This window comes from Ailuropoda melanoleuca, chromosome 9 (genome assembly GCF_002007445.2).
Source record: "Ailuropoda melanoleuca isolate Jingjing chromosome 9, ASM200744v2, whole genome shotgun sequence".
NCBI lineage: Eukaryota > Metazoa > Chordata > Mammalia > Carnivora > Ursidae > Ailuropoda > Ailuropoda melanoleuca.
In genome coordinates, this window is record NC_048226.1 from 21,826,723 (window position 1) to 21,840,500 (window position 13,778).

General features: G+C 40.3%; 1 protein-coding gene across 1 annotated transcript in view; it reads left to right on the forward strand.

Annotated features, from left to right (window-relative positions):
• The first annotated feature begins 11,805 nt into the window (after positions 1 to 11,805).
• The window catches only part of CHRNA7 (cholinergic receptor nicotinic alpha 7 subunit), a 119,285-nt gene continuing 117,312 nt past the window's right edge, over positions 11,806 to 13,778 (forward strand). Inside the window, exons 1-2 of the mRNA XM_034668905.1 lie at positions 11,806 to 11,940; positions 12,208 to 12,347. Coding sequence (XP_034524796.1) covers positions 11,895 to 11,940; positions 12,208 to 12,347 — 186 coding nt within the window. The 5' untranslated portion in view covers positions 11,806 to 11,894. The remainder of the gene's footprint in view (positions 11,941 to 12,207; positions 12,348 to 13,778) is intronic.

Sequence of the window (13,778 nt, forward strand, 5' to 3'; positions counted from 1 at the left end):
AAAGTTTTTAGGATGTTGCTTCGTTACTATTTATTGTGTGTTGGACGTTGCATTTGCAAAATTGTTACTAAAAATAATTTGAGGCTGACAATAATATCTCCCACCATAGAAGATTCACATTTACCTCAACCAAGTAACTGGGAGTGCAATCTGGGCTCACTTCAGAGTAATTCCCAGACTGATATGATTCAAAACTGAGCTGCATCCCCTGAAAGTTCTTGTCTACTTCTGATTCATACTTATGTATATGATATAGCCAATGCAGGTCCTAATACCAAGTGAAAGGGGTTTACTAGCTCTCTTCTTTTTGGTTCTCTATCAGTTCTTGTCTTTCTAGCCTCCATGAGGCTGTCAGTTCATCCTCTTTTAGCTTCCTCTTCTGGAAGTGGCAAATGGTACCTCAGAAAAAATTTTTGTAAATGCACCTTGGAAAAGGTTTCTCCAGAAACTTAACTGCGTCTCTGCCTTTCTCAAGACCCTTGTCTTTAGTGGACACTGTCGTGTAAACTGTCATGTTAGCCCTCTGATATCTTGAAATAGATTAAAAAAACCCAACTTTATTGGGGGATAATTTACATATAATAAGATGCTATATAGTTTGATTAATTATAACAATGTATATACTTGTAAAGCAACCATCATAATCAAGGTATGAAACATTATCATCTATAATAAAACTTCCCACATGTTCCTCTACACTCAACAACCCTCGTCTCTGGCCCCAAGCAATGCTAATCCATTTTCTCACTATAGATTACTTTCATCTTTTCTAGAACTTCATAAAAATGGAATCATACAGTATACATACTCGAGTGTCTGCCTTCTGTCTTTAAACATAATGCCAAACAGAATTTTAAAGTACATTTTGACTAATATTGTAATTGTTCTCAATGAGTCTTTCAGAATTATCAATTCTGCCATTACAGAAATTGGAACTTTCTTGTTCCTTTACTTTAGGAATGTGAACTTTAAGATTGGCTGGTAAATCTTCACAAAATAATATTTCAGGATTCTGACTGATGACATTAAGTTTATAGTCTAATTTGGAGACCATTGACATCTTTATTAGAGTGAATCTCCTAGTCATCTTTCCATTTATTAAACTAAGTTGAAACTAAGCAGTGTCTTAAAATATCAAAAGTTAAGCAATCTTGACTGATTTACTTCTAGGTAGTAGGCTGCTGGTATTATGAATAAGCTACTGAAAAAAAAACATTTTTTACAGGGTTATTAAGATGTATAGAGACACTTCAAGTAATATTGAATAGGAATTATAACAGTGAGCAACTTTATACTGTTACTGATTTTAAGAATACTTTCAATGTTTGAATATTAAACAAAAATTAAATTTTAAAAATATGTCATATCATTAGAAGCAGTAAAAGTGTCTGATGAAATTAGATACCAATTCATAGTACAGCTCTCAAAAACAAAAACACAACAAAAACTAAGAGTGCAAGAGAATGGCTTTCCTCTACTCAAGTGAATATATGGAAAGCAACCTACAACAATATTTGATAGTAAAAACCAAACTCTTTCCCTCTAAGACTGGGAAGAAGTCAGAGATGTCCTCTCTCACCACTCCTATTCATTATCATCATGGAAGGCAAGAAAAAGAAATAAATTGTATACGGATTGGAAAGGATAAAATAAAACTACCTTTATTCTCAGACAATATGATTGTTTATGTGAGAAACACCAAAGGATCTACCCTCTCCCCCACAAAAAAGAAAAAAAAACTTGTAGAATTAATTTAATGAGTATAGCAAGCATGCAGGATATAAAGTCAATATACCAAAGTAAATTGCTTTCCTATATACCAAGAAATTGGAATTTGAAATTGAAATAGTGGTACCACTTGCACTAAAAAAATGAGGTGTTTTGGAATACATCTTACAAAATATGTACAAGATATATTATGCATGGGGTGCCTGGGTGGCTCAGTTGGTTAAGCATCTGCCTTCGGCTCAGGTCATGATCTCAGGGTCCTGGGATCAAGTCTCACATTGGTCTCCCTGCTCAGTGGGGAGTCTGCTTCTCCCTCTCCCTCTGCCTGCTGCTCCCCTGGCCTGTGCTCGCTCTCTCACTCACTCTCTCTGTCAAATAAATAAATCTTAAAAAAAATATTAGAAAGGAAGATATATTATGCAGAAAACTGCAAAATATCAATGAGAGAAATCAAAGAAGATATAAATAAATGGAAAAAAAATTCCATGTTCGTGAATTAGAAGAATTACTATGTTTAGGATGCCAGCTCTTCCCAGTTTGATCTATATATTCAACATAATTCAAATTAAAAATCCCAGCAAGCTATAGGGGACAACTACAAAACTATGAAACTGTAGGGAAAAATCCATGTCACCTTGGGTTTGTTGAGAAGTTTTTATATACAACACTAAAAGAATAATCCATGAAAGAAAAAAAATGATAATTTGCATTTGTTAAAATTTAAAAAAAATTGCTCTGCAAAAATGTTGTTAAAGAATGAAAAGACAATTCATAAATAGGGAGAAAAAATTTACTAATCACATATCTGATAAAGGACATCTATCTAAAATATACAAGACTACTTAAAACTCAACAATAAGAAAACAAATGACAAGACCTTGAAAATGGGGAAAAGACCTAAACAGACAGCTCATCACAGAAGATATATAGATGAGAAATAATTTTATGAAAAAAGGCTCAACATCATTTGTCATTAAGGAAAGACAAAACAATGAGTTACCACTCTACATCTATTAGAATGGCAAAACTACAAAAACAAAACAAAATAAAAAAACTCAAACAAACAAAAAACCAAAAAAACATAATACCAATTGCTGGCAAGAATACAATGCAACCAAGACTTTTCTGATTTCTGATGGGAATGCAAAGTGGTATGGCAGCTGGGAAGATAATTTGACAATTTATTAAAAAAACTAAAGGTTATGAATTGAATTGTCCTCCCCACTGCCCCTCAATATGTTGAAGTCCTAAATCCCAGTATTTCAGAATATGGTGCTTGTAAATAGAGTCACTACAGGTCTAATTAGTTATACTGGAGTAGGGTAAGCCCCTAATCTAATATGACTGGTATCCTTATAAAAAGGAGAATTGGAGACATACACAGCACACAGAGAGTACCATACAGAAATTAATGAAAAGATCAGGTCATGCTTCTACATGTCAAGGAATGCCAAAGATTGCCAGAAAACCACCAGAAGATAAGAGAGAAATATGCAGTTGATTCCTCCTCATAGCTCTCAGAAGAAACCAACCCATGCAACACCTTAATAATCAGACTTGTAGACACTGAAATTGTGACACAATAAATCTTTGTTAAGCCCCTCAGTTTGTGGTTCTTTCTTATGGTAGCCCTAGAAAACTAATACGCTAAACATAGTCTGATTGTATGATACTCAATCACATTTCTAGGTATTTATCTAATTATTTGAAACCTTATGTCCACACATACATGAAAATCTGAACTTGAATGATAGTTATAGCTTTATTCGTAATTGCCCCAGACTGGAAGCATCCAAGATGTCCTTCAGTAGGTAAACAAACTATGTTACACTCATATAATGGAGTATTATTCAGCAATAAAAAGAAATAAGCTACCAAGCTATGGAATAACATGGATGAATCTTAAATGTATATTGCTAAATGAAAGAAAACAGTCTTAAAAGGCTACATATGGTATGATTCCATTTCTATGACATTGTGGAAAAGGCAAAACTATAAGGATGATCAATGGATCAGTTGTTGCCAGGGATTCAGGAAGAGTTGAGATATTAATAAGTGAGTCATGGGGGAGTAGTTTATAGGATAGAGAAATTTTTCTGTATAGTACTTTAATGTTAAAGACATGGGGCGATGCATTTTTTCAAAATCCATAGAACTTTATGCAAAATGAATGAGCCTCAATGGATGCAAATTAAAAAAAAATCACCTAGGGGATCATCAACATCATCAGGGGATCCCATGATGGAATGTTGACTATGACAAAAATGTCTAATGGTATTAAGAATATTTGAAATATCCTCAGTGAAGAGGTTGGGGGGAAAAGAACTGAGCTAAGTAATCTGGAAATGAGTGAAGACTTTAAGACAAAAAGCAAAAAGGACAATGTAAGCACTAAATTCCCATTGATAATACAAACCTTTGTACATGTACTGGAATTCAACCAGCAAGTAAGTAGATGGCAATGGTGGGAGTCATTTCTGACTGTTGGAGTTAGAGATTACCCACAGACAACGGGGAGGAACCTAGAATGATCCATGTGGTATTAGGTTAGAGTTGCAGATGTTAGGGTGAACTTATGTGTGGCTTGCAATAGCTATAGATAAGCATGTGTGTATACATGAGTTAAATAAACATGTATCTCCTTCCTCTGACAGCTTCATGAGGCCTAGAAGCAACCTCATCCAGTAGCCACAAGCACACCTAGTGCTCAGGTCTTCTTTTCTAATACCATTTTCAATCAAAAGGATCTAGGGATCCTTGGAGAAATTATTGATTCTAGGACTGGGGCCAGAAATATTATAAGTGTGGAGTCTCTTGTAGTGTTAGAAAAGATGGGAGTACTCAGAAAAAGCCCACAAGGGAGTGTATGAAAGAGACACGGAAATCAACTGAAAGAACTCCGAATGATCAAAGCTGAAACACTTTGAGTAAAAAAATAAAGTCATATTGGATTATAACCCAAGGTATAAAATAAGTATCACTGAGTACACTGATATAAATAAATGATTGAATAAATAAGTAAGGGAGGAGAGATAAATCTCTCATACAGAAGGATTGCAAGTAATTTATGTAAATACTTTAAGGAGTGTTTAAAATTTCTGAGAATACTTTAAGGAGGTTGATCATAACTCCTCACTCCTTACACGTGGGCTGTGAATACTGATATCCTTCCAAACAGCACAGTATAGACAGGGAGGTAAAAAAGAGTAACTTCACAGTAGAGAAATCTGACAAACACTGTGTCAACCCAGGTGATCAAGGTCAACATCAATAGTGATGTCATGTTGATACTATGTATCCTTGATATGACCTGTTGAGTGTGGCACTTTATCTTTGTAGTCTTCCTCCCAAACCCACAACCTCAGTCTAATCACAATAAAAATATCAACAAACCCTAACTGAGGGACATTCTACAAAATACTTGACCAATACTCCTCAAAACTATCAAGCTCAGCAAAAACCAAACATTACTGGAAAACTATCATGGCCAAAAGGAGCCCAAGGAAACATGATATCTAAATGTGATATTGTGTCTCACATGAGATCCTAGAAGAGAAAGACAGGAGGTGAAAACTAAGAAAATCTGAATCTTTAAAGTATGGTCCTTACTAAAACTGTGTCAGTATTCTTTCATTAGCTGGAAAAAAGTATCATACTAATGTTAGATGTTAACAGTAGTAGATACTCTCATTGTGTGTGAGAAGTATCTGTACTAGCTCCACAATTTTTTTTCTGAAAAGCTAAAACTTTTCTAAACATAAAAGTTTTTTCAAACACAAAAACAAAGACATGATATTTGTTGTAAGCTTTTAGAAGATGCACTTAAATCAGATTAAGTTTCCTTCAATCCTAGGTTGGTGATATTTTAACCCTGAATATGTGTTGAATTTATTTAATATATGTTGATGTGATGATATTTTTTTGTTGGCCTGTAAATGTGCTAAGGATTACAGAAATATCTCATTTTATTGTACTTTGCAGATACTGCTTTTTTTTGGGGGGGGTTACACATTGAAGGTTTCCAGCGACTCTACATTGTACAAGTCTCTTAGCACCATATTTCCAACAGCATTTCCTCACTTTGTGTTTCTGTGTCACATTTTGGTAATTCTCACAGTATTTTAAACTTTTTTATTGTTATTATATTTGAATTGCTGCAATCTCATGATAAAACTTTAATAGATAAGGAGTTATGGTTTATGGATGAGCAAAGAAAGTGGTTTCTTGAGATGGAATGTGCTCCTGGTGAAGATGCTATGAAGATTATCGAAATGACAACAAAGGATTTAGAATATCTCATAAAGTTAATTGATAAAGCATCAGCAGGGTTTGAGAGGATTGGCTCCAACTCTGAAAGTTCTACTGTGGGTAAAATGCTATCAAACAGCACTGCATGCTACAGAGAAATTGTTTGTGAAAGGAAGAGTCAATCAATGTGACACACGTCATTGTGGTTTTAAGAAGTTGCCACAGCCACCCCAACTTCAGCAGCCATCACCCTGATCAGTAAGCAGTCACAACCGTCGAGGCAAAATCCCCCACCAGCTAAAAGCCTACAAGCTGCTGAAAGGTCAGATGATGGTCAGCAATTTTTAGCAATAAAGTATTTATTTTTTTTTAATTTAGGTATGTACATTGATTTTTTTTGACATAATGTTATTGCACACTTAATATATTACAGCATAGTGTAAACATAACATTTATAAGCACTGGGAAACCAAAAGATTCATTTGGCTGCTTTATTATAATATTTGCTTAATTGGGGGGTTGCCTGTGGCTCAGTCTAAGAAGTGACCAGCTCTAGGTTTGGGCTCAGGTCCTATTCTCAGGGTCCTAAGTTCAGGCTCCACACTCAGCCTCTCCTAGGCTCCTCCCCTCTCCTTTATGTGCACACTTACTCTCTCTCTCTCAAATAAATAAATAAGTATTTATAATATTTTCCTTTTTAAAAAAGCATTTTATTTATTTATTTGATAGAGAGAGAGGGAGCAAGCACAAGGGGAGGAGCAACAGGCAGAGGGAGAGGGAGAAGCAGACTCCCAATGCGGGGCTTGGTCCCAGGACCCTGAAATCATGACCCAAGCAGAAGGCAGACACTTAGCTGACTGAGTCACCCAAGCACACCTATAATATTTGCTTTATTGGGATATTCACTTTATTGCGGTGGTCTGGAACCAAATCCCAAAATATCTTCTAGGTATGCTCATGTCTTGCTTTCCTGGGATAAATCCTTATGATGAACTTTATTGTATCCTCCCAGATTCATATGTTGAAGTCATAACTCCCAAGTATCACTGTATTTGGAGATAGGGCCTTTAAGAAGATAATTAAGGTTAAATGAGGTCATAAAGGTGTGGCTCTAAACTGGTAAGGCTGGTGTCCTTATAAGAAGAGGGGGAAACATTAGACCTATTCCACTCTCTCTTCCTGTGTGTGCACAGAGGAAAGGTCATGTGAGAACACAGTGAAAAGGTGGCCATCTGCAAACCAGGCCTAACCAGAAACCTAGCCTAACAACTCCTTGACCTTGAACTTCCAGCCTGTAGAAAGATGAGAAAATACATTTCTGTTGTTTAAGCCACCAAGACTGGACTATTTTGTTATGGTAGCTGACTAATATGACCTTATTTCATAATTATGAATTGTTATGCTTTTTTGGATTTGGTATGCTGGTTGTAATGTGTTTCCTGCATCTAATTCTATAAGTTGTACTGCCCTATATTTCTTTCTTCTCATAGTATTTAACTAGCCTTAGTAGTTTGGTTGGTTTTTTTATTAGACAAGAAAAAAAAATTAAACATTAATGATGTAATTATTAACTGAGAAGTTAAAATAGAAATAAACTATAAGCATATAGGCAAGAAGGAATTAAAAAAGATAAGATATGAAATTAATGAAAAAATAATCAAACACATAAAAGGGTTGACCAACAAAATTAAAATGTGGTTATTTGTAAAAACTAGAAGACTAATAAAGTAGAGTAATTAAGAAAAAATAAAAGAATACACAAAAATAATATTAAGAATGAAGAGGAGGAACCTTATGTAAATATTTCATTTGTTGAAGAAGAATGTTTTCTCACTAATTGTTGGGTGCGTATCCTTTTTTTAGATGTCCACCAGGTCAAATTTCTTAAAGCACATTTTTAAATCTCTAATATACTTTGTAATTTTGGCCAGGTGGGTTTATTTTTGCAGATTTTGCCAGTTACCTGAATTTGCCATCTTGCAAGGACCAGAAATGTCCTCTTCAATTATACCTTTTCCTTTCCAAATTATTCTTATTATTTAACAGTCAGTGATTATTTAGATTTGCATGTAGGTTGCTACTCTTTGCCTCCCTTAAAAATCTGTGTTGTATTTTTGCTTTTAGTAGTTTCACCAGCTTCACTAGCTAGTGATGAATCTTTTATTTCACACGATCCTTGCTTCTTGTACTTCCTCAATTTAAGATTTACATTTTTTTTCAGTGCTGAAAATTCTTAGCCATTTTCTCCTTAAATAATTTCTCACCTTTTTATCAATATTTTCTAGGACTCCTATTAGATGAGTTATTATTCTACCTTTCTCATCCCTTAACCTTTCTTATCTGGGTGATTTTCTGGGTGCCTTTTTCAGCTCTTGCTCCCAGAGTACCAATGTTCTCTTCATCATTAGCCAATCTCTTCTTTAACATAGATTTTCAATTTTAATTGCCAGGGATTTTTTATTTTCTGTTTGTTTCTATTCCTTTGTGCTTCGTTCTCTCCCTATGCTATTAATTCCTACTTTATTCCTTGTATACCATATTACTAACACTACTTACCTTTTTTTCTCTTCTCAGGTCCAGGTAAGAAAACCATTTCCTAGCTTCCTTTGCTTGAGGTTGTGGTCAAGTGACTCTGGCCAAAGGAATGTGGATAGAAATACTACAAGCAACTTCCAGGCCTGGCCCTGCTACACTCCTACTTGTTTGCAAGCTGTGTAAATGTTGAAGCTCCAGCAAAGACTTCAATTAGCACACTCCTCTGGTCCTCAGAACATAGTCAATCCAGTTGTTGAAAGGATCTTATATCTCTAAAAGATTTGAGGGGCTTAACCACCTAGCAAAGTCACTGGAACTTTTTGATTATGATATGTGGGAGCAATAAGCTTTATGGTGTTATGTCAACAGGATTTGTGGTTTACCACTGCAGCTCATATTACTCACCAAGATCAATAACTTCCGCATTTTAAACATACGTATTTTATAGGGTTTTTCCCCCCAGATCATCCTATTATTTCAAATTGTGGGGTACTAATTTTCCTGTTTATTCTGCCTGTGTACTTTCCCTTACTATTGACTATTGCCTCATAGGGCATGTAGGTTATTTCTGTGTGGGTTTTACATATATATTTTTTAGTTTGAGTTCATTTTCATGAAAGTCATAATTTTTTTGAGTCCCATGTATGTGAAGTTATAGAAGTCTTACTTCAGAGGAATTCTTGAATTCTTCAACCATGTGGGTAGTATACATTTGGACACACGCCTAAGCACTATGTATTTTTTAGTTTTAGTTACCTTTTCCCTCCTATCCAGAGTCAAAGCAGAGAACATGCTCCCTCCTATTACCCTTGGTCATGATTGGGTTTTACTGGTCTCTTTTATATGGAAGGGGAGGTTTTTCCAGACTCAAGGTGGATATCTTCATTCCAATCCCCTGCCTCTCATAGACTGAAGACCAGATTGCTTCATTGGGGTATGTTAAAATTTCAGACTCTTATCCTTAGAACCCATGAACAGATGTGCCCCTCCCCTGGACTATTGTAACAGCACCGGCTTGTGAGTAACTACTCTGGATTTATTTCCAGTCCCTGCTTTTCTACACTCAAGTATATATTCATCTGCTCTTAAGTTTTATTTCTCATTCATGTTGGGAATGGGAGTGAGATGGAGACCTGCAGCTCTGTCAGCTCAACTCCGAGAATGTCCTACTACTTTCTTTATTTTACAAATGCAAAAACCTAGTCCCATACATGGGGGGAACATAGCCAAACTCACAGACCTACTTACTGGCACAGCACAACCTGGAATTTATTTTTTCATACTCAGGTCAGCTCTAAACTGCAAACCGAGTGAGTGGATTGTACTCAGAGTTCCTCCAGGCACCTAGCAGAGCACAGGGCATAAATAAAAAACTTATTGACCGGTTGTCTCACTGGAAGATAGGTTTCTGATATTATGGGTACAAGGGATGTAAGGAAGTAGTTATGCTTTTAGAAAAGTGATCCCAATGACCAAACTCAAGGTATATGAATTCCCTTGGCCCCTCTAGAATGGAAGGCAGGACTTTTAGACACTTTGAAGAAATGTGTTTGAGAGCCAGTGCTGCATTCACACGACCAGTGGAGATGGCGTACCAGTGAGAATCTTCCCTTTGATGCTTCTTATGCCTCTTCTGTTCTGTTGTTTTATTTTCCTTCTCTTACTCCCTTTTTGCCAGCAGCTGCAATCCTTTAGTTCATTTCTTCAGTGGTGCCAGCTCTGTGTGTATCCAGAGGGCCACAGGTCGAGTAATTCAAGAGCCCTGATTGAGGCTAAGACCACACCTGTCTGCTCCCCAGGAAACCCTGCCTGGTGTTCCCATCTTCTGGCTGAATACCTCCTTTGTAGCAAGCCCAGGTCCACTGTCATTTCTATGAATGCTTCTCTGGGAAGAATGAATCTTTCCTTCCGCGAGGACCCTATCGCAATTATCAAAGCCTACACTGATTGCTTATACATACATCAGTTAACAGGTGCGAATTTGGTATCAGACACTTCCTCGCAAGGCTGTCACATTTCCTTGTTTTTCCAAATCAAATAACTGGCTCAGTCGCCCATTCCTGCTGCTGGGAATATTCAAAGTTCGCTATGTTTTGGTGAGCCTTTCTCTAGTTTTTAATGTCATCCAAGAATCCCGTGTCTTACACAGTTCAGCAATGTGGGCATTGCCTAGGCTGGTCCACAGTGCCTGAGCTCTTAACGTAGTTGAAATGCTCCAGGGCTTGAACCAAGGCAAGCGGCAGCTCCCCCTACGTGGGCGCAGGGAACCTGCTGCACTCAGCTTTCTGCAACCTGCTTGCTGAGAACAAATGGGACAGGCTTTCCGCCTCTCTAGAAGCCCCTCCTCAGTACCTTCACTCTCTTGCCCATCCAAAACCATGCCCCCCTCTTTAACATCTAGGACTGGGCTTAGCCTTTGACCCTTTGACTGTTTTTTGTTTGTTTTGTTTTTTGCTTTTTTCCCCCTAAGCCTCCCCTTGTCAATTAACTCCCTGGTTAAAAAAAAAAAAAAAAGACTAGACCACACCACCAAATTTTGGCTGGTCTTCCAGAAAGGGGTTGGGGGAGTAACTTTTCAATCTTTTAAATCTCCTTTAAAAGAGAATGTGACATATAGAGTATGTCTACTGGGAATCCCATCACACGTTTGCAGCTTTTCTCCTCCCCTATAGAATGTCTCCAGGCAGAGATTTCCTCTCTCCTCTCAGCACTTCCAGAACCTAAATGAGAATCAGGCTGGTGATGCCCAGCAAATGGTTGCTGACAGAACACCGGGGCTGGGGGTAGGAGGGGGGGCTTCCTCTCAGGTCTGTTTTGTCTGGTTGGAGAGACTTCCCAACCCGTGGGAGCCTGGTTCCCAGTCGCTGTCACCTAGCCACTGGCGTAAGGGAGGGAGGACACTGGAGGACTGCACGCCAGAATTGTCCCGTTCTCTCCCAACGACCCCGCATAGCTTCTGTCTGAGAGAAGGAGGCAGCAGTGTGGGGACCAAGGACAGAAGGGAGAGAAAGAGCCTGGCCCTGGACAGCCCCCGGCTTGTGCGAGGCGCGATGCAGAGGGACAGCGCGATGGAAACGGAGGCGGAGCGGGGTGCCCACACAGTAACCAGTGCCAGAGTGCACTTCCCACTACACCTGCTGGCTGCAGTTCCCCGGGCAGCCGCCGAGCCGCCCAGGCCCCCGCGGGCCGGCTGAGGTGGGGGCGGGGGCGGGGTTCGTCACGTGGAGAAGCGCGCGGAGGCGGGCGGGGCGGGGGCGCGCCGCTCGGCTCTTTAAAGGCGCGCGAGCCGAGCCGGGAGAGGCGGCTCCGCGGCCGCAGGCGCAGGCCCGGGCCGATAAGCGAGACGCGGGGAGCGCCGGCCCGTGGCAGCTCCGAGTCCCAACATGCGCCGGTCGGTCTGGCTGGTGCTGGCCGCGTCGCTCTTGCACGGTAAAGCCGCCGGGTATCCCAGTCCTCTACTCCTCCTCCGCGGGATCCCGGGCGCATTCTGGCGGCTCCGAGCGCCCCGCGCCGGGGCCAGGTTTGGGGGCTCGCTCGAGGAGGGACCGTGGGTGGCGCTACCCGGGGTGCCCGGGAAGGGCGAGCCCCGTTCGTCTGGGCTGCTTGCTTTAGGCGGCAGGGGTCACGGGCAGGGGGCGTGGGACGCACCCCCGCTGGCCTTCCCTGAGCAGCCCGCCGGGCTCTCCTCTCCTTAAGTGTCCCTACAAGGCGAGTTCCAGAGGAAGCTCTACAAGGAGCTGGTCAAGAACTACAACCCCTTGGAGAGGCCGGTGGCCAACGACTCGCAACCGCTCACCGTCTACTTCTCCCTGAGTCTCCTGCAGATCATGGACGTGGTGAGTCCAGCCCCGGCCGCAAGGCTGTTCTCTCCTCGCTGAGGGTTCCAAGGGGTGGCGGAAGCATCAGGCGGCCAGGCGATGTAGCTTGACTGGGACACGCTTGCTGGCTCAAGGCCAGGAAGGCTAGTGCTCTGCCCCTGATCTGGGCCCGCCCGCTGCTGCGTGCCTCAGTTTCCCCACCCGCCCAGAAAGAACCCGGTGAAACATGTTCCACTGCCCCAGCCACTTGTGCATGGGTACTTCAGTCCCATCTTTCCCTCAGCTTGGAAACTCAGGATGAACGGATCCCCATCCTGAGCCAGTATCAGCAAGAATAGGGTCCAAATGGTCACATTTTAGTACCCGTTATGGTGTAAGTGTTAGCATGCTGTCCGTGTCAGTTGAGCTATCTCTAGACTTTGCTGCTGCCTGTAGTATATAGCCTCTTTGGGTAGGAGCTTGGCCTTGGGCTTTGCAGCTGGTTAATCTGTCCAGGCAGATGGCCAGCTGTGAGCATTTACACGCCCCTCGCCCCAATTCCAATAATGGACTTTTTTTTTTTTTTTCCTTCCTGGTGAGAGTAGTGCTGGTAGTCCCGCTCTGAATGGTGAGCAAGGCTCCAGGTACATTTGTCTGTTCCTTCAGGCAGCTGCTCCCAGCCCCATGGGGTTCTTTCTTTGTGGACTTATTAGGGCTCACTTTCGTTGACAAATCTGTAATGTGTGTAAGTTTTTTTTTTTTCTTCTTTTGCTCTTCTAGACTGCCTTGAACGTTCAGAGTTCATTGACATATCCTTCATACANGGTTCTTTCTTTGTGGACTTATTAGGGCTCACTTTCGTTGACAAATCTGTAATGTGTGTAAGTTTTTTTTTTCTTCTTTTGCTCTTCTAGACTGCCTTGAACGTTCAGAGTTCATTGACATATCCTTCATACGATACAAATATTTTACAAAAGTGTTTAATGCATTATAAATGGGTTTCTGTGTCTAGTCTGTACAAGACATTAGACTCTGTTCTGGGGCACAGGGACGATGGTGTTCGGGGGAGGGAAGACTGGTGGGAAAGAGGTGTGCAGATAGCCTCAGTTCCATGTAGAAAGTGCTAAGACCCACCATGGGGTGCAGATAAGTGGTGTAAGAAGACAGGTGGTATTTCATAACCCTACAAATAAAGAATACCCACACTACCACAATGATGCATGTTACATCACTTAACCTAGTTAGAATTGCCATGATGAATGACTTCCTCTTCCATACTATACCTGTGTTAAATGTGTACTTCCTCCTACAGACAGAACTATGCTTTAAAGTATTCAGTGTATATGTGATGACATGGATGGCTTATCAGGAGGGCTGTAGGCAAGTGCTGTTGTACAGGTTACAAGAGAAGAAAAATTGCTGTTTACACAGAGCTTGGATTACAGGAGAGGGGAAAGGATGCAGATTTGG